The sequence below is a fragment of the Coenobita brevimanus genome, chromosome 28 (assembly GCF_032717465.1).
Source record: "Coenobita brevimanus isolate Jiangsu-jjx chromosome 28, ASM3271746v2, whole genome shotgun sequence".
NCBI lineage: Eukaryota > Metazoa > Arthropoda > Malacostraca > Decapoda > Coenobitidae > Coenobita > Coenobita brevimanus.
Genome location: NC_136981.1, coordinates 1,889,039 through 1,911,350, shown reverse-complemented (window position 1 = coordinate 1,911,350; position 22,312 = coordinate 1,889,039). Strand labels below are relative to the sequence as shown.

The 22,312-nt window shown below is 41.4% G+C and overlaps 1 protein-coding gene across 1 annotated transcript in view; it reads left to right on the top strand.

Moving 5' to 3' along the window:
- The first annotated feature begins 142 nt into the window (after window positions 1-142).
- The window catches only part of LOC145394785 (uncharacterized), a 259,600-nt gene continuing 237,430 nt past the window's right edge, over window positions 143-22,312 (top strand). The window contains exon 1 of the mRNA XM_080268565.1: window positions 143-292. Coding sequence (XP_080124691.1) covers window positions 263-292 — 30 coding nt within the window. The 5' untranslated portion in view covers window positions 143-262. The remainder of the gene's footprint in view (window positions 293-22,312) is intronic.

The window sequence follows — 22,312 nt, the reverse complement described above, 5'->3', positions numbered from 1 at the left end:
ATGGTATTTAGAGAGAGAGAGAGAGAGAGAGAGGATGAAAGTAACAACGATAACGATGGAGAAGATACTGATTTTTGCTGATTATTATTATTATTTTTTTTTGCCTCCCCTTCCAGATGCCCTACAGGAGCTGGACTTGTTGCAGGCCATCGAGGTGCCCTTCGCCGACCCCTCCACCCAGTACTTCGTCACGGGTTTCGATGGCTTCCCCGCCTTCGGTTTCAAGGTCGGAGCCAGCATAAAGCACCCGTACCGACTGTTCATGCCGGAGAAATTTTACCGCACCTTCTCGGTAAGTTAATCTCTCTCTCTCTCTCTCTCTCTCTCTCTCTCTCAGCAGTCCTCGTACATGTCATATCCTTTTTCACATGTCACCGCATCGCCACTAATACTCACCGTCCATACCAAATACATGTTAAAGCTGTCTCACTCAGGATTAATTTGATAGTTTTAGCTGATTACCGGTACTGAGACCTGAATTATAAAGACGCTATATCTATTCATACGGACACGCCTTTTTAAGTTTTTCTTTTCATTTTCCTTTTTATATATCGAGGCTATTTTACTGAGCTTACCAAAGGCCTATATTACTGAATAGAATAATGATTGCTATAATGACGCTCTCTAATTGGAAAAGTCTCTCCAAAATATGATATAATCCCAGGTATATGGAATAAAAGACTTTGCCGCACTAAAGTGATTAACTAATTTTTACAGCAGTTTAGTCTCTGTTTACATTGGTCTAAAATTTCCAGCTTTCCATCCTGAATGTTCACGTGTAACAAGTGATTAATGGTGCAATGTGGTTCAAGTCACGAAATAAGTGTAGTAAACATTATATAGAGCCATAGTATTGTCTTTTTTGCCACTGAGCTACGTGAAATAATCTCCAGAATGACGAAAATCTAGACCCAAGTTAAGGTGAAAGGAAATTAGTCTTCACTGCAGTCATTTATTATTATTATTATTATTATTATTATTACTACTAATACTGCTACTACCACCTCCACCAATAATAATAATAATAATAATAATAATTGTAATAATAATAATAATAATAATAATAATAATAGCATGGCGAAGAAGAAAGAAGAATGCTTTGAAGCGGAGGATATCTTTTTCACTTTCCTGATACTCACGCAAGTTGATTTTATTCAGCCAAGCAGAGACCTACCAGAACTGAAGACATAGAAACAATCTCGATAAACTTGCTAAGCTTGCGGACATCCTTTTATACTGAGCATAAACCATTCACTTACATTAAGCTTAGGGAAGACCTACTCTGGCCGAGGAAGGTAAAACACAGTACACACCGCTTTGCCTGACGTTTACCCCCCAAAAAATATACCTCTATAATTTAATGGCTGTTTTAGGAGAGAAAAACATAATAATACTGCGTTCAGGGAGAAAAACATTATATTATGACTGAGGAATGAAAAACAGTATAGTACTGTATTTTACGACTGGAAACCTTTGAGGAACGAAACAGATATAAACAACGATAGATATTATATCCATCTATCTGTCTGTCTATCTATCTATCTGTCTATCTGAGGAATAAATAGAGTATATTTCTAAGGTAAGCAAATCCCGCATTTTTGAAGAACAAAGGCAAATATTTTTAGTGGAATGAAAAATATAATATTTTTTCTCGGGACATTATTATACTTTGTTACCAGCAATTTATCAAGTCAACTGACCGAGCGTATAACAAGTTGTGTAAGCTCAGTAATTGAAAACCGCGTCAGAGTCATTTAAATATTAACGAGATACTTAGCTTCATAATGAGAATTTTCCATCCAACTAATTAGCGGTACCGGCAGAGGCTCAGGCCGAAATACTAATGGCGAAAATATTGTGGAAATAATTTTGTCTTAATTTTAATAAACTTGAGAGAGAGTTTTTAGTACTGGAGGGGTTATATTCAGTGGCTTTGGAGATTTCCTAATACCTCTTCCCTAGCGACTTATTCTGCACATAGCACCTTATTATCCTCTTGTATGCTACTGATGCAGACTATATCGATGTGAAGACAATATAAATAACATGCAGGAGAATGCTTAGGTGTAATAGGTAAAATAAATCGCTACGGATGAGGTGTTATGAAGTTTCCTTTTGCCTCCTAGAATACAAGACTCATTAGCTTCTCTTCAGCACGAAATTTAAGCTAAAGGAAATGATTTTTATTTGGTTGTATATATAAATGATTGATGTGGGTTTACGAGAGATTTCAGCCTAACTCGCCAACCACCCACAAACGCTGTATGAGTGTAGCGTATAATGATAGTGTAAAAGGTACACTGGATGTGTATGTGTGACGGGATTGTTAATTAGTGTAGAAGGTATAGAAAGGTGTGTTAAGATAGTGGTGGTGTATAGATGCTATTGTCTTCATTCCCCATCCCCAATATGGCTGTATAGGTATGGTAGGATATAGTGGTACTGGAGAGAGTACAGGTTTAGTGGGATAGGGTTGTAGTTTAGAGGGTATAGATAAGTGCAGTAAGATAGCTGTAGTATTTAGCTGTATAGTGTGGGCGTATGAGATTCTTCACATGTTATCGTCTCTCCACCTCACACGCCAACCTCACGCTCTGTCCCCTACACACCTCTCCCCAGCATTCCCTTAGAGGTAGAGGTGTAGTAGGACAGAGTGGCAGTGTATAGAAGTATGGTGTGGGTTTATGAGATCTTTCACCCCTCGTGTCTCCCTCCCTCACCCACCACCCTCACAAGCTGCCTTCCTTACTCCATACCCCAGCATTCCCTCACGTCTCCCCTACCTTACGTAAACCACCTAGTCAGTCCATCTGTCTTCATTAAACCTGATGATGATAAAACTAAGGATCTTTTACTACAGGCCTATTTCGTATCTCGGATGGTTCGATGTGTCCGCGATGTGGTCTTCAAATCCTAAGAAGATCCTTGGGGTCGTTTCCATGCCTTATTGACTTATTTTTTTTTAAATTTATTCGTTCTTTATTAATTTATTTATATATTTCTCCATCGCAAAGAAGATAATCCGTAAATAGGACTGCTTGACTTGGGAGGTATAGAGCACAGCGAAGACACCTATGGTACACGTACTAATAAGTTTCATGGTTGATTAAAACACCATTTAGGAGTAAGAGCCTTTATTTTCTTAAGCGTAACATTCGCCCATTTCAGGTTGAAATGGGCGAAACATTACGCTTAAGAATACAAGGGACCTTACGCCTAAGTGGTGTTTTAATCAACCACTCGGTCAGGCATACTAAACCCAATAATTATCATTACCATGCTACCTCTTCATGCACTCACCATCATCATCATCGCCAAAGGTAGCTCTGAAAGCCAAAACAGGGGGAGTTAATATTTCGTCCGTCAGCATCTTAACATTAAATATTGACTGTAGAAGCAGCTTTTCATTCCCTTATTTTCTTGTAGGTTTAAGAGAATCGGTTAACTACCCTATTGTGCCTAAAGCGGGCCTGGCCTCTGTGAAATAGTGATACCTTACCACTAGCATCTGGACCTTGGTTTTGTCGTGGTGTGTGTTGGTGGGTGCGTGGGTGGGTGGGTGGATGTGTGTAATCAGGCGAGTTCATTCCAAATTCCCTCCGAGAAGGTAGGCACGATCACAATCGACGTTTTCGTTGGGAAGATGGTCTCCTGGGAGTGTTAAAGGCTTTGTTCGGTTATCCCGTCGCCGGAGAGTTTGCACACACACACACACACACACACACACACACACACACACAAGCAGTTGGTTTGGTGTGTGCTAGTATTATATTTTTCAGCTATGACACGCCCCAGTGCTCGTGTACTATACGTGTCCCTGTCTGTATACTATTCATACACTTGTTTGCAATGTATCATTTTTTTTTTATATGTGGGGATGAAAAAGGAACACAGATATACTGGATGAAATTTTACTATAGCACCTTTATATAATATTAAAGGGTTAAGGGGAAATCTGATTGTCATGCCAGTTCACTGTCGTTTGACTGTCGCTGCGTAACTTTGGCCGCTTCTGTTCGGTGACCTATTTTTATGTATTTATATTTAGTTATTTATCTCTATTATTATTATTATTATTATTATTATTATTATTATTAATCCCAGATGATTTCACTTAACTTGAATGCAGCTTATAGTGAAGGGGTTAATGAAGGCTATGTATAACTCATTCAATACGAGAAATCTCCGCTAAGTTGCATAAAATCGGACGAAGATAGCAAGCATAAACGACACATATATGGGTCGAACGAGCCGAAGTTGTTATAAAGCTGGTGGAATTGATAAGATGACCTTTGTAAATCAGTCGGTGGAGGAAATGACTGAGATGGACAGAGATTATCGGGCAAGTATACTTTGTGAAGATGAACATCGAAATTTGGCCTCTAAGACGGATAACACTGATCTCTCCTTGGAATTCAGTGGGGGACCAAAAATTAGATGGAATAGGCAGACAGAAGTGGATGAGACTTGTTTCGTGGTCAGGCAGGGCAGGTCGAGTACAACCTGTGAAAACGAGCTTGAATGATGGTCGGAATTTGCGGTACGAGGGTTCTTGTTGGAAGAGAGTAGGAGGGGATGAGGATGAGGAGATAGGAGGGATCATAATCTTGAGTGTATGAGAGGATAGTTTATTAATATATTAATGAAAAACTGTTTTATCCTGAATGATCATGAAGAGGGAAGTGCCTGAGGCGTGTACGGCTGAAGTCACAAGTCCATGGTACTGTACAGTGGAGGGCAGATTGTGTCGGATATGACATTGGTTGTGAGTTTCTCTTAAGGAATTGTCTGTGTAACGGAAACTCATAACCCTTCAACTTGGTACTGGAGAGAAACGTCTTCGCGTGGTGGCACCAATTTAAATGGGCAGCCTACTACCTGGTAATACAGTTCCTCAACTATTTCCCAGTCCCCTGAAAGAAAGATGGTGGACTACAGAATGGCAGTTTAAGACTGTAGTCCACGGGGTTCAAACTTTAGATGAATTGGGGCTACAACATTCCGACTACTCCCCTGAAATCTGGAATGTCTCACTCATTTTACTCTGCCAGACCCCAGATGATTTTACCGCCGCTGGGGAACTTCATCAGGTCTGAGGGTTGTGGTAGGACTGTGTTGTTTCTTAGGATTACCCTGCAATTCACGCCTCCGCTAGGGACTTATGAAATCACCTGTACGTCTCAAAGCAATTCCCTTATGAAAGCTGGTGGTGGTGGCCCTCCTCCCCAGCATGCCTGAATCCTGCCCACCTGCCACATCTGCTGCGTCCTTGCTTGTGTGGACGACCTCTGATGCTCCCTCTTGTGGTGCCCTCATTCCTAACCTAACTTGACTCATCCTACTCCACTTTATCCTAATCTAACCAACACTAGCTTGAATTATCCTAACCTTACCTACCTACTCTGCCTTGTTCTAGCTTATCCTAACCAGTCCTGCTCTACCATATCCTAACTTACCTTAACCTAAATTATACTAACCTAACTCAACCTAACCCCACCTACGCAGTCCTGACTTAACTTACCTAATCTAAATAATTCCTCACCTGATCTAACACTATAATCGAACCTAATCTAAGCTAAACCTTTCTGAAAAACCTAAGTGAAGTGCCCGAAATCGACACCATTTTCGGAAAAGTATTGTGGGGTCAGCCTCATGGGTTGTAGACTGGACAGTTTTGGGGTTGTAAATTACTCCTAACATAGCCAAACCTAGCCTAACCCAATTTAACCTAACCTAGCCTAATTTAACCTAACCTAGCCGAACCTGCCCACCTGCCACGCATGCCGCAGGGTTGAGCTGGTGTGGGCGACGACGGAGGCTGCTCCCTCTTATGGTGCCCTCAGAGTAAAAACTTGCACCTACATCCTGCAACTTAGTGTCCACCTGGTGCATTTTCCAGGTGAAATATAGGTGATGTTATCGCGTAGGATGTCTCGTGGTATTACTGTATATATCTTGCATGGCCGTGGTGGGTCTCAAGGCAAGCAGCACGATTTTACCCTTTCAGTTCAGTGAGTTTTTGTTTTATTCATGTTGGTCCAGAACTATTTTATTCACCTTTGAAGTACCCTGTCGTAGTGAAGAGGTAAACAAAGGCTGTATTTAACCTCTCCAGTTCGAAATATTGTTAAAAAGAAGTGTGTGGGGAAAGCAAGGATAAAGTATAAAAGACGCCATGGTTGTGAAGAAGTTAAAGTTCAGGCTAGGTTTTTTACTGCCACCGCCCCTTCATCTTCTCTCCATCTCTCCTCCCCTCCTCTTCCTCTTCATGCGTTCCTACTCTTCTTCCCTTTCCTTCTTCCTCCACTTCCATTCATATTCTTTTTTTTCTTTTTTTTAATATCCTTCATTTTCTCATTATTGTAATTTTTCCTCACATCCTCACTTCTTCTTCTTCCTCCTCCTCCTCCTCCTCCTCCTTCTGTGCACCCTTCCTCACCTCCTCTACCACATTATTCCTCACTTCCTCCTTCACCATATTATTCTTCACTTCTTCATGTGCGTTTTCCTTCACTCCCTCCTCTGCATTTCTACCTTCTCTGCGTTTCTCCTCACTTCCTCCTTCTCAACTTTGTCCTCATTTCCTTCTCATCGGTATTATTGCATATTTCCTCCTCGTTGGTATTTTCCTCACCTCCGTATTTTCTTCACTTCCTCCTCCACCACATTATTCCTAACTTCCTCCTCCCCCATATTTTTTCCTCACTTCCTCCTCCTCCACATTATTCCCTCACTTCTTCCTCCTCAGCACTTTCCTTACTTCCTCCTGCTCCTCCTCCTCCTCCTCCTCCTCTGCATTTTCTCCCCCTGCTCCTACTTTTAATACTTAGTGAGATCTTCTGTAGCTAGAGTTTAAACTATCTCAGTAAAGTTTTTCTTTGTCATGGACTTGTCGAAATGTTTTGTTTAAGCTGAAGCAGAATTAATTTATTCAGCGAAGGAAACCTGCTGAGTTGGAGTCAGACCTTTCGAAACGTGCCTTATTTTCTTATTATTCTCTTCTTGATATCTACAGACGATTTTATTCAAACTGCTACTCTCCGAATTGAAGGGGTAGAATATAGCCTTCATTATCCCTTTCACCACAAGAGCATTCCCCTAAACTAAATAACATCGTCGAGAAGCAGCAGGATAAAGATTAAAACAACGATTATTTTTCATTTTCATCAACTGCTGCCTAGTAGTGAATGATGTCTAGGAGTGAGGAAGGATGAAAGGAAGTTAACACCTTTTTATATGCTGCGAACCTGCCATGCAAAGAAAAAAAGAAAAAAGAAAAACAAATTGTTCTTCCCATGAAAAAGTAAACAATAGATAGCCAGAATAATATCCAAAAATTCCCACATTTGGTAATTGGAACTGTGTGGTGGTAATAAAAATTAATTGCAATAATAAGTAGGTCACAGGGTCCAAGGGGTTAAATGCTACCCTTTAAGTTGGTCTATCTTAGGGTTGGTTCACTAGTCCTCCGTCAATCCTTCACTGATACACACCCTTCCGTAGCTGAACAAAACGTCTGGTAGGGTTGCACTAAAATACTAAGTACTTCCTGTTTATCCCAATCACCTCGCCACTGGACGAATATTGTGTTGTGCAGGAGAGCCCTCTAGTAGTGAAAGGATTAATGAATACTACACCTATCTCTCAAAGTGTGAAAAACCTAAAAAAAATCCGCGTACAATTTCCTGGTGATAGTAAAAAAGAAATGCTGAGTAGGTAACGGGGTCCAAGGGCTTGATACCCAGCTACTTCCTCGCTCTGCTATTGGTTCAGCTGCCTCACGTCCCACTCCCCAGCCAAGCTTATTTATCGCGCAGCCTGATTCATTTGACCAGTTAATAAGGAGATTCGTGTGAGCAGTTAATATCCAGAGAGTTGCTTATTTTCTCTTCAGGGTTTCAAGATATTTATTGCTTCACTCAGATGACGCGCATCTTGCTTTATTGCTGTTACTTTCCGAGGTTTTTATTCCGTTTGGGAGACACCTTAGAACTATTGTAGAGGGCGTAGATGTGGCCCTCACTATGCCATTTTAACTTTAGCTTGGCCTAAAATTGCCATATCCCCATTTTGAATGTTGAACTCCAGCCATAGTTTAGCATTAGACTATGATGCTAGTCACGAAGAAGTGCTATGGAAAAGGTGTCAAGCTTCAGTCCTCCACATTAAAGGCTAGTTGGAGAATAGATTAGCAATAAAAGATGATGTTAGTCACGAAGAAGTGCTATGAAAAAAAGGTGTAAAACTTTAGTACTCCACCTTGAATGCTGAATCGTAGAATAGATTAGCATTAAAATATGATGCTAGTCACGAAGAAGTGCCATGGAAAGGGTGTAAAGCATCAGTCCTCCGCCTTGAATGCTGAGTTGTAGAATAGATTAGCAATGGAATACGATGCTAATAGCGAAGAAGAGCTGGGAAAAGAGTATAAAACATTAGTGCTGTCTTTTTCTGCCACTGAACTACGTGAAATAATCCACAAAGGGACGCAAATAAAGCCACGTTAAAATGGATACAGTATAGCTACTTCAATATTATAGTCCTTTCATAAGTTAAGGAAACTGGTCGGGATGAAGCAAGATTCAAACGAATAAGTACAACATCTTCTTCAAGGAGAGAGAGAGAGAGAGAGAGAGAGAGAGAGAGAGAGAGAGAGAGAGAGAGAGAGAGTTAATATATTATGTAAATGATGTTTGCGTTAGCTCCAGTCGTCTTCTCATCAAACGACAACAAATCTGCGACTAAAGATCTTACCACCTTAATAATCAAGGCCACTTTTTATTATTTCACGCATATAGTCATTTGTTTGAAAATATACTCTCTAAATGAAAGAGTTAATTATGTACACACCCATCTTGGAATTAGGTAGGGAGAGAAATGTGTGTGTGTGTGTGTGTGTGTGTGTGTGTGTGTGTGTGTGTGTGTGTGTGTGTGTGTGTGTGTGTGTGTGTGTGTGTGTGTGTGTGTGTGTGTGTGTGTGTGTGTGTGTGTGTGTGTGTGTGTGTGTGAGTTTAGAGCCAGATGAAGAGGAGAGAGAACGAAGGAAGGGGGAAGGGAAACAATAGGGTTAACGTGTAGAGATAGAAGGGGAGAAGGTCCAGGCCGGAAGGAAACTGTTCATTCTTCACAAACTCAATTTCAGTGTGTGTGTGTGTGTGTGTGTGTGTGTGTGTGTGTGTGTGTGTGTGTGTGTGTGTGTGTGTGTGTGTGTGTATGTGCCACTTCTACTTTTTAAACTTTTCACGACACTACGAAATCTAGATCTAAGCATGTTTTTTTTCTTTTTTTTAAGTCAGCGGGTAATTGCTTTCCAAATCTGCCAACGAAACGAAGAGGCTTTTAATAGACTCGTAGAATCTGCCCTCTTTATTCTGTGTGGGGCCGTTTAAATAATACGTCAGTCGGCTGTCTTTCCCTGTCTCTCTCTTTATCTATTAGTATTCAAACATCTTGGCTGTTGGATGGATCTACTCCCTCCCCAACTGTCACGTCTTCAAGATCTCTACACCTGTCAAGAATGAGTTGATCAGCTCCCTTGCCTAGTGATCTTCGTACGTACTCCACATAGTCCTTTCTTCCAAAGTACGAGTCTCAAAACTGTATTATTAAACGCTATATCGCAAGGGGCAAGGCAGATCCCAGTTTCTGCCAGTGTTATTGAAAATCATTATGGACAAACGTTCAACCTTTTTTTCTTTATTGCTTTTTGCGTTACATATGATAGCATTCAGTGTAACCATTTTCTACCCTCACAGGTATTTTGAAACTGACTGTAAAAATTAGAAAATTAACTATCTTCGTGCACTGAGCTTTTATAATACGACGTTACCCTTAATTAATATCTTTTTCATTTATTCATTTTTATATAGGACAAGGCGAATTTCACAATGAATGTTTTTAAATTCTGTTAACTTCCTTTGGTAGTTTTGACTCAAGGAAGATGATGTTAAAGTCATAGATTGTGGGGATGACGTTAATGTTCTTTTATTGTCACTATATGGTTGTCTTAGTCTTAATGTTACACCTAACTCACAATACGGTAGAGCAGCTATCAGAAAACAGCATCATACCCGAGAATCACAGATTTGAATGGACTTTTTTATGAACCCATATTCTGCACATCATGTTCATTAATAGGAGAAACTAATTTGGTCCCTCCTTGACCTCTGCTCAGTCATATTGTCAGGACACAAATAAGATCTTGTAGGGTTGATTACTCCATTTGCACTGGGAACTTGTTGTGATCAGATACCGATGTGGGAGTGACGTGGGACCATCAGTGGAGTGACGCTGCGCACTTCGTTAACTCTACTGAGCGTGATTCGACAGGGAGAGGAAAACATATGTAAGGCCAAGACCGATGCCAAGTCACCCTTAGGTGGGATACTGAACAAGAATAATGATCAACACAGGATCGTTTTATACCATGACCGGGTTTTGTTGCAGCTTAATGTAGGCTGTTTCTAGTCACGTCCTTGCGTGAGATCACCCCTAATTTGAACGTCAAGGTGTAATATTAATATATGAAATGAAGTCACCCAAGACATCAGTTCTGGGTCAGTCACTTCAACAAGCCATCACATCTGGCCTCATAAAGGAGGAGTAAAAGTGCCAGTTGGGGTGTACAGTGATAATGAAGGATAGAATTTAGCACAGAGAGTTTGAGATAGCAAGGGTGAGAGGTACGGAGTGGTGAGGTCCCTGGACACGAATTGTATCTGTCCAAAAGACTTTTCCTTAACTTCGTCAATATGATGGCACCTCTTTATACTTTTATTATTCCTTGACACACAAATTCGACTTGCGATAAGATTTCCAGACTAAAGGAGGGAGACATAGACTTCGTTAACCCATTCACCTCCAAGGGGTTCATCACAGCTAAAAAAAAAATCGTCTGTTAGTAGCATGAATAAACAACAAACGAACGTCATCGGACTAAAGAAGTTAACTTTTTCTCTGTGGTGGTTTACTTTATATTATATTCCTGCTACCCCCAGGCGATTTAGTTCGGCCTGGAAGAGACCCCTGTAATGAAGGAGAGGAAAATATGTTGACAGTATGCTGTGAGACTGCCATCGAGGTCAGCACTGTGAGATAGGAAGACAGCTCATAATCCGAATGAATATTTATAGTAAGTCTAACGAGAAGTTCGAAAAGCCTGAAAATGAAGATATTGCGAGAAGAAACCAAGTAGTAAGAATTCTGTCGTAAGTTATAAGGCTAAACCAAAGAACAAGTTAGAAATTCTGTCGTAAATTAATGAATCCTGTGTAGATACAAGGCCTTATAAACACAGGGATAAAATTTATTTGACAAGGTGTTTGTTTTTGTGTGATTACTGGAAAGCGGATTATTGAGAGAGGCTGCCAGGGATCGACTGATTGTCTGGCTTAATCAATTTAATCCTGTGACGTTGATATATTAAATTCTTCCTTCCTCCAGACAGCTAGTATTCGACATTGGAAAGACCTCATTTTGTGAAACAGTAAAGAAAAACTACATTTATCCTCTCCACTTCGAAAAGGCACCCCCAAGCTGATTAAAATTATCTGACGGTATCAAGAAGAAAACAAATAGCATTCTTGGGTTGAAGAGGCTAACAGTATCCATTTTAACGTTTCATGGGCCAAGATTAATTATCAAGGACTCGGCAAGTCTAAAAATAAATGTGAGCATAGATCCAGAAAAAAAAAAAGTGAAGTATTGTGTATAGTCCATGTTAAACCGGTGCTTGTTTTTGCTGTCGACGTTCCTCTGATAGAAGATTATGCACCTTCATCCTGCAAACCTTGTAAGATTTTCCCTCTGTGTAAGGTGGCTGACGTCCGTGTATCATTTTAAATCCAGTAGCGTGTTCTTTATTTCATTCTTGCTATTTTCATGTTATTCAGTCTGGGAGAGGCTTTTCGAACAAGGAGGGATTAGATGAAGTCTTCATTAACCCCCTTTAGTAAGCGAGGTACCTGAACGAAATCGCCTGGAAGTAGCAAAAATAAAAGACAGAAGGAGTTACTTTCAGAACGGTGATAGTTTTTTTTTTTTTTTTTTTTTTTCATGTATTCCTGGTGCTAGAAGAAGGTCTAATTCAGTCTGGTAACTCCTTAACTGAGAAGAAGTTAATAAAGGCCATAGCCAACTCCTCCACTTTGAAAATGTCCCAAGTTTAATAGAATCGTCTGGGAATTATAAGAATGAAGTAAATATCACGACCAATAGATGCATGAGCTAACAGACAAGTGATAAAGCAAACAGAGACGTACACAATTTCCTTATTGTCTATATTTACCGGTAGAAGTTTTTATTTATTTCATCTCTTCAACCGGAGGGCGTCATTATAAGTTACTCTGTCCGGCGAAAAGATAATTTTATATATTTTAAAAGCGATATCTCGTAGTGAAGAAATTAAATAAAGTTTACAGTTGACCACCCCAGTTCGAAATTTTTCAGTAAAAAGTGAATTGATATTTTTTATGGCATCAGTAATTAAATACGCGATACGTCATTGGACTGAACAGACTGAGTTTCTTGGTCAGAATGCCGGTAGCAATATATATATATATATATATATATATATATATATATATATATATATATATATATATATATATATATATAATGTCGAAGTAATGTATGCAGTGAAGAAAGCAAGTACCATATGAGGTAGGCAGGAACGTGAGAACTAATCACAAAGACAGGTTACAGGAGACTGGTGAATAGTACGGGGCGATTCTTGCATCTAAAGGAGGAATTAAGGACGGGACCACTAGGGTACGGCACTCCTGTGTCTCCTGCGCATGTTTCCGTACCATAAGCCTGTTCAACACTGAGAGCCATGTTTCTCCTCCCACGATGATCGCTCTTACCTCAATGACTGGTAACTTGAACCTAACCTAACCTAACGTAGATTAACCTAATCCTATCAGAATAACTTGAACCTAACCTAACGCTGGGAGACTAATCTGACCTAACATTACCTAATTCTAACAGATTAACAGAACCTCCTGTAACCTGACTTAGACTCAAAAGACTTTAACCAAACATATCATAACCCACCCAGACTGACTTAGCCTAAATTTGTCTACGTCCAGAAAACTAAGTCAACCTAACCTTACCCTCAAAGACAAACCTCATATTCCCTAACCTTACCCAGACATTCATGGAGTTGATAGAAGTGTCCAAATCGGCTACAGTTAGAAACGCTGTGTCTTGTACGGCGGTTCCCTGCATTCCTATTGATGACGCCATTCATGTAGAGAGTTCGCAAACCTTGGAAGCGAGTGGCAGAGTGAGTGTTTGTAGGTGTCCTCTTGACCTCGCATCCCCAGGGGGGCTCGGGTTCCAGGTGCTATAGTCGTTTCTGTGTGTGTGTGTGTGTGTGTGTGTGTGTGTGTGTGTGTGTGTGTGTGTGTGTGTGTGTGTGTGTGTGTGTGTGTGTGTGTTTACCTGACGGAACTGAGCCACTCCCACGACTTGAATGCGAAGGCGTGGTAGCTTGAAATTCGTTGGACCTTAGTTATGAGACAGAAATAAGCCTTAGTTTGGTACAGACCTTTCGATGAGAAAATCTTAGATATAGCCACATTAATCCATTCCCTACAAGTGATCATCCGAGGCTAAAAATCGTCTGGAGGTGACAACATTAAACTAAGTAAGAAATCATTATACGAGAGGTGTAAGACTTCATCACTGCAAGCTAGACCTTGAGCTGGCTTGAAGCTGGTCAACACCTGGGACAGTGTGGGTGAGTATTGATGGTGCAGTGTGGGCGACCTGGTGCAGCTTGAGTGCTGAATATGAGAATACGGTGTTAGTCCCTCTGTTTTCTCTCTCTCTCTCTCTCTCTCTCTCTCTCTCTCACACACACACACACACACACACACACACACACACACAGGTAGGTAAGGACAGCCGACAACCGTACTGTGCATTCCGTACCACCCAGCACATGAGATCTGCCCCCGACACAGCCTTGAATATGTCAGGTATAAGTTGCAGGCATGATTTGGTTGTGATTTGCAGAGTATGTTGCACTTGGGGATTTGTTGTTTGGTGTGACGCTACGATGTGTCACTTGCAGTATTTTAGAACGTTAGATATGCAGTTGTAATGTGTCAGATGTGATGTAGGACAATAGGTGTGATCTCTTGGTTTGTCTGACCTCGGTTTTAAGCTACCCTGAGTGTGTTGCTGTGTGTTGGGTGTGCTACTGCCAGACGATATTGTTTAGCTTAGGAGAGACTCTTCGTAGAAAATGCGTTAAAGTTTATAAAGTGTTGAATTAATGTGCATTATGTGTTGATAATGAGAAAGAATTCCTTTGAGGAGTGATGGATGCCGAAAAATATGTGCTGAGTGAGGTGTTGTGTAGAAGAAAAATATGTCCTAGGCGTGAGAAGTGTTGGGATAAAAGAATCTGGTTTCCGGAATGGAAGTCAACTCAGGAAGTGTCTCAGGATGATCGTGTTTCCCTTTCACATAACTTACTCTGATCTGTAAAAGAGTCTCGTGGACGTTAAAAATGATCTCCTGGCCCACAGTTCGAAAATTTTCAACAGTGAGCTTGTGCGTCTTGGAAAGCATGTTGTTGCTGCAAGGTAACTTTGCTGCTAGGTAACCTCGGTCTGTCTGGGCGAGGAGACCCATCAACTGCCGGCAACAGCCACCCCTGTAGGGCCTTCCCGTGCAGTGAACCTGTGTACCCTTGAGGTAGACAGCGTCTCGCCACACCAAGACGCGGAAAGAGTGTGGATGTCAGGTGTCCAAATGGACTCCCCATTTGGCTCTTTCCACCCGTTTAATACGTGCACCACAGTAGGCTCCACATCACTCTGTTATTTTGTTATATGGTTACCACCCAGCGTTGTAAAATGTCTCCTGGGGTACATGAAATATTTAAACTTGTCACTTAGTGCAGAGCGGACAGAAGAGTAATTAAAAGTGACGGGTAGGATGGGAGAAATAGTGTAAGATTAAGGAGTTATATAATGAATGCTTAAAAAAGCGCCGATTCAAAGTGTTAGCGTGTGTGTATGGAGTTAGATGGAGAAAAATAGAAGTGATGCATGTGTCGTTCGTGAGAAGTGTTGACTAAGGAGAGCTCTGGGCGGCTTAACCGGATATCTAATGATATGCATTTTCCCCTGAAGTAAGAGATGTGCTGAGCGTGTGAAATGTAGCGTCTAAGAGAGTGTTAGATGTAGTGAAGTGGGCGTGTAGTTAAGCTGAGTAATACTGCAAGAATGATTAAATCATGAAGTGATGGACGTAGTGAAGTGTGTGTGGAACGTGAGATGGAGAAGAATTGAAGTGATATATGTGTTAATCCTGAGAAATATGTGTATGTGTATGTGTGTGGGGGGGAGAGGGGTGAAGACTGAAAAACGCTAAAGTAAGACATGTGTTAATCGCAAGATGATTCGAGGCAGGAGTGTTGAAGTGGATGTCTAGTGAGATATATTTGGTGCTGAAGTGGGAGATGTGCTGAGAGTGAGTGTGGAGTCAGGGGAGTGTTGGCTGCGGCGAGGTCGTGGTGGTATATTGTGGTGTCGAACGCTGGCCTGTGCAGTGTCAGTCAGGTCCAGGCAGCTGCTCTTACAACACCTTCACCACTGCCAGCCACACGAACCTACCATGGTCTCCCCACCGCACTACCACCTTATACCACCAGAACATAGTACCAAGACACACCACCTCGAAATAACTCTAACTGGGTGGGAGGAAGACAGAGGAAAAAAAGCTTCATATTTCCGTTAGTGATGAAGGAAATGTAACTCTATAATTATCATTGAAGATACTGCCTAATATTAGTTTATAAATGACAATAAAGAAAAGGTAAACTGGCAAATAAATGCCAGCTTGAAACACACACACACACACACACACACACACACACACACACACACACACACACACACACACACACACACGCTGAAAGTTAGTCATCCAAAGGAGCATCTAAACATAAGGACTGTTTAGGTAATTCTATCCCCCAAAATGTTAATCTTGGTGCTCCCCACATCCTCATCAGATTGATAACATCTTTTTTTCATTTTAATCGAATCACAATCAGACGATTATATGCAGCTTGAAGCCATCATATTAGTGAAGGGGTTCATCACGCTTATATCTAACATCTCCAGTTCGAAAAGTTTCCCCAAATACTCAAGAAATATGAAAATCGTCTGGATATATTTCCGAAAAATATAAATGGTCTTCCGAGTGAATGGGCTAAAACTACATTTATTAAAGCGAGACTTAAATGGCTATCTTCCCCATTCCTCGGTACTCGTTTGTCTCAGACTTGTTTTTATCTACAGCAATATACAGTTCTGAAAAGTGAGTCCTTTGTTATTTAGAGGATGCAGTAACCCAGTGCATCACGCGACAGATATGCCAAAGACTTGCTTCTGTAAGTAGGGTAGCCACTATGCCATGTCTGCTCTTAGTTTGTCCGAAATTGCCATTATCATAAAAAACTGAGCTGTAGCAATAGATATGATGAGACAACGCTAGCCATGAAGAAGTGCTATGGAAATGCCGTAGAGCTATACTGCTGCCTTATTCTGGCACTGAAATACGAGAAATAAGCAGCAGGAAGAAAAAAATCTCTGCCAGGAATAGCAATCACTAGAACAATAGTTAGCTCGAGAGAATTTGCTTGTCATCCTCTTATTTTACTTCCGCTTCCTCAGCCATAGACTCCCATCCTTCACTGATACACCAAACACTCACAAACACACACATATTTAACCCGCTGAGACCTCTGAGTTATTCTTTAGGTGAAGAAAATCGTATGTAGGCAGCAATAATGAACGAGAATCTCGCTGGGGCACACACACACACACACACACACACACACACACACACACACACACACACACACACACACACACACACACACACACACACACACACACACACACCATACAGGAACAGCCAATCTCTTACCGTACTTTTTGGGAACTCACAAGAAACTGTGTTCATTCAGATGGCTTTCCTCAGCATTGATGTAATCTCTTCATTTAGATGACGTATGCTATCTTTTATTTTTGGTCCAACCCGACAAGTTTTTTTCAGCTCTGGAGAGTCCCACTGTAGTGAAGAGACTAATATCGTATTTAGTCCTGCAGTTCGGAAAAATCTATCCTACGCCTGAATAATATGGTCAAAAGATTACAAGAATAAAATAAAATAGGTGCCATCATTCTGATGGGCTGAATTTATACCAACATGAAAAAAAAAAAAAAAAAAAAAATGGCACGCTTGAGCTGGGCCGACCAACAGTAGATCCCATCTGTCAAAAATTACACCAAGACAAAAATGAGACTACTTAAGATACAAAATGCTATACTAGAACAATAAGCCTCAGCCACCCAACCACAGTGGCAAACATGCTCCCCCCAAAATAAGTTAGACAAGAGAAACGTTGACCTAAAAGCCTTTCTTTAGTCCGTCTCTTTCGTCTCTGCTGCATCCTATCAAAGAGAGTCACGAGGCAGAGAAACGCACTAAATCTTTGTCAGCTTAGGAATATCAGCCAGCAGAGGAAGGAGTGAAGCAGAGGAGGTGATATATTTGGCTGATTCTTATCCTTGATTGTGCAGTTGGGGAAAAAAAAAAAACGCACAGGCATCACCTTGCTCATCCATCTTCATCACAAGCATATGGCTCATGTTACAGTGTTCAGTAATTGTATTCGACTAATTAAGTGCAGTATACAGCTTTCCTAAATCATCCTCTTATCTCTTTCACTCTGATAGTTATATTCCTTTTCTCTTTTCTTTAACTTTTTTTTTTTTGTCACCTCTAGACGATGGCATACAGTTTAGTAGAGTGTCCCTGTACTGAGAAAAGATAATGGAAGCTTCACCTTACTCCTTCAATTCGAAAAATCTCTCCTAACCTGATTATATTTCCTTCAAGTCAGCCGAGGTAAAACAATAAACATAACACGGCTTTTTTTCAGCGGAACATAATAATCACTTGGTGTAGCAGCAGTAAAACACGGTCCTTATTCCGAAGGGGTTAATGAAGATTGTTTTTAATGTCTTTTAAAGTCATTCCTAAGCTGAAGAAAATCGTCTGAGAGAAGTAATAATAAGTCACATATACTGACGGTGTATATAATTACATGCCTTTATAACAATGGTATATTATTAGTCCATTGAAATTCCTAGTTTAATATGTTCTTGGTATAATTGTCGTTTGAAGACAAACTGCTTGAGAGAGAGAGAGAGAGAGAGAGAGAGAGAGAGATCCTCAAAACTATTCTCTACATTATCAGAACGCATTAAATTTCTGATAGCAACACAACAACAACCTTTACTGAGAGCTCGCTTTACCCACACTGCGATGCCGCTCCTCACACTACACTACGATTATCCGCATCATCCATCGCCTCTGAACACCGCAAAAATGATTCAACACAGCTTTCACACAAGATTTCATGGTCTGTCCGTATTGTCGCAAGCTCAGGGTACTTGAGGTTACTGGGTGCATGAAAACGTGGCCTACAGCGTAAATAAATAAGCAAATAAATAGACAGATAGATAAATACAAAAATAAAAAAATAATGTAATTAAACCAATTGAATGTTGACTTGCTCTGTCTTGCAATTTTGTGACGGTATATACACTTCAGTCTGATTATTTTTATCTATTTTATTCTTGCTACCACCAGACGATTTATTAAACTTAAGCCAGACCGATAGTGGTGAATAGGTTAATGGAGTCCATATCTAACTCCCCTGGTTCGAAAAGTCTCTCAGTATCTGAACAAAATCGTCTGAAGGTAGTAGTAGTAGTAGTAGTAGTAGTAGTAGCAGTATTAGTAGTAGTAGTAGTAGCAGTAATAGTAATAGTAGTAGTAGTAGCAGTAGTGGTAGAAAATATAAGACGTTGCTGGAGGGATGTAACGAAAAGTGACTGAAACAAATGACAATGATACAGCATCCGCATACCTACAGTCCCAGGCAATAATATCACTCCACTTTTTAGTAAGACAACTTTGAAACCCTTACAAAGCATTCTGAGAAACTTGTTTGGCTCTAAAGAAGGCATGGCTAAGTTCCATAAGTCGTTGCTCACCCTCTCGTCAATAGTAGTAATGAAGTGAATCGATAGTTTTGTCCACAACCGTACACCAAACAGGTGCTTTCGCCTGCGTTACTAAAAGCGTGTTGCCGAGAATCGTCACTCTATCCCCTTCATTCGTGGACCCAGCCAACCCCCCATGTGCCAGCTCTTCATTCACTCGGCATGAAATACATTTTCCCATTTCCAGTCTTTGAAGCTGTGACCCACTTCCCTCCGCTACGCTCGCACTGACCATTAACAGGTATAAAGATTACACGGCGATAACAGCGGCTGCAATCATCGTATTCCCGCTCCCTCTCCCGGCCTGTTCATCAGACCCTCCTTTCTGTTTATTTTCATTTAATGGAATTTCATTGATACGGGATGATTTTTCTCCGTCACTGAATTTCGGATGATCAGAAAAATATGTAATGATAGTGGTACTCCTTTATCAGTCCCTTACAGGTTTATTCACTGCAAGTTTCTCTGATACTACAAATGTGAATGATGGAAGTACTTAAAGTTTGCACAGTTTTGGTGACGGTAAATTATCGTTCTTTATGTGGAAGTCATTGGAGTTTGAGTAAGGACTGCCTGCTAGATATTTGTTATTTATCTGTCATCCGTCCTCACTGCTCGTCAACAATTCTGCCAGACTGTGTGGCATAAACCTTACTGACGCTCCGGGCCGCTTCCTCACCCACAACACGGCACCCCACTCCTGCCTCGCTCTTGTCCCCCTCACCACAAAGTCTGTTATCCCTCACCCGGGGCTTTCAAAGGTCATCCATTCACAAATGTAGTGAAGATGTAATCTCCCCGGCTAAGACTCTTTATACATGGGTCTCTCGGGAGGTACCCCAGTAATGAAAATTTGTAACGGAAAGGATATGCAAAAAAAAAAAAAAAGTATAATATTATGAAGCTATTTAACCCCTTCACTCCGATTTAGTAGTCTGTATAAATTTTCTGCTACCACTAGATTATTCAAGTCACCGTAGGAGGGCCATCTTGAATCGGAGGAGTTAATACATAATTTTCATTAAACGTCTCACTGCAAGGGTTCTGACCTAAGTGAAGAAAACGGTTTGAAGATAACAGGAAAAACAAAAATTATATCCTCGTGCAGAAGTAAAATGTCATACGTGGACGAAATAGAGTAAAACCTTTTAGAACAAAACGGAGCTTTATAAAATTAATGTATTTGTACTGCTAAACTCTACACTTATTCCAGGAAATAAAAATATAGTGTAGGAACAGTGATAGGGAAGCAAAAGGTAGAGAGGTGCATATAAGGTTCGATGTTATCATATGTGGAGTATTTCTGACATGCGATATAATTCAGAGTGTAAAGCTTTGCGGTGCTCGTGACCACACACACACGGCAGTACCCATTCACCAGATTCCATACCCACACCACACACCTTACACCCACCTTCATCCCACAACACTCACCGTAAACCCACATCCACCCCACGCCACTCAACTTACACCCCCATTCACCCCACACCACTCACCACCACATCCACCCCACACCACTCACCTTGCACCCACATCCACCCCACACCATTCACCTTCCACTCACTTCCACCCCACACCACTCACCTTACACCCACATCCACCCCACACCACCCACCTTCCACCCATGTCCACCCCACGCCACTCACCTCCCACCCTTGCCCACCTCACACAGTGCTATCATAACCCACAACGTCCACTTCCACATCTCGTCTCGCAAACCCTGGCATCCGCACCCAGACATCCACTCCAACCCATCATCCACTCCACCCTCCCCACATTAACATCCACCAGTACATCGGTATCGGAACCCACAGCGCCCACATCCCCCTCTCGACTCGCACACTGACACTCTCACGCACACAGCATCCCTACACACACACACACACACACACACACACACACACACACACACACACACACACACACACACGAGACAGAGAATACCTCTCTCTCTCTCTCTCTCTCTCTCTCTCTCTCTCTCTCACACACACACACACACACACACACACACACACACCGAATCCGTCCTCCCACCACACACCCACGCCTCTGGTACCCACGTCGCTCCAGATGCAGGCATAAATCTCTAGGGGTGGTCGCGGGTGGCACTTCGACAAAGGTGCAGGTGAGAGTCTCCGCCACACCACCGCAGCGTAGTTTAAGCCATATTTATAGCACGTCGCGGCACAAAGGAGCAAAGTTACCCCTAGTGCATGTTTTGTGCTCCCTGAGTGCGTTATGGGTCGCTGCTACAGTTGATTCGTTTGTATGTCGACGAACAGAATCCCCAAAATGGTAAGCTTCGTTGGGGAGGTATGGAGCTTACTGTACTAGAGGCTGCTTCCACAGTTGATTTGCTTGCATTTATGAGAGAAGAATAATACGTAGTAAATTTCACTGAGGATATACTGTAAGGGCTTCATTAAGGGCCTCTTCCACAGCTGATATGTTTGTATCTCGACGAACAGAATCCCCAAAATGTTAATCTTCGCTGGGGAGGTATAGAGCACACTACAGTAGAGGTTACATCCACAGTTAGTTTCCTTGCATCTTGACGAAAGGAATCCCCAACAATGCAAGCTACACCGGGGCGGTATGGAGCTAACTAAAAGTAATTTCTAATGTTGTCTTGCTTACGTCAAGGCGAAAACAAAGCATAGTATGGCCACTGAGTATACTAAGAATTTCTTCCCCAGTCGATTTGTTTGCATCCCTATGAAGAAAATCCTAGCATAGTAAGTTTCGCCGGGGAGGTATGGAGCTTACTGAAGATCACTTCGTCAGCTGATTTGTTTACATCTTGGCGAAGAAACTCTCCAACATGGCAAGTTTCATAGGGGAGGTATGGAACGTCTAAAGGCCGCTGCATTTGATTTGCATACATCCTGAGCATGGTAAGCTTCAATATGAAGCCACGGAGCTTATTATAGGCTGCTTCCAGTCGATCTCTCAGCATCTCAAAGAAAAGAATCCCCAGCAACGTAAACTTCGCTGGGACATTACGGTATCTAATATCACAATGGACAGCTTCAGAGTCGATTTGGTTGCATCTCAACGAAAAGTATCCCGAACGCAGTAAGCTACATTTAGGAAGTATGAAGCTCACCACGGGGCTTTTCCGCAGTTGTTTATTTGTATCTAGACGAAAAGAGTTCACGAAATCGTAAGCTTTACTGGGGATGTATGGAGCTCTCTAAGTGTCGGTTCGAAAATTGGTT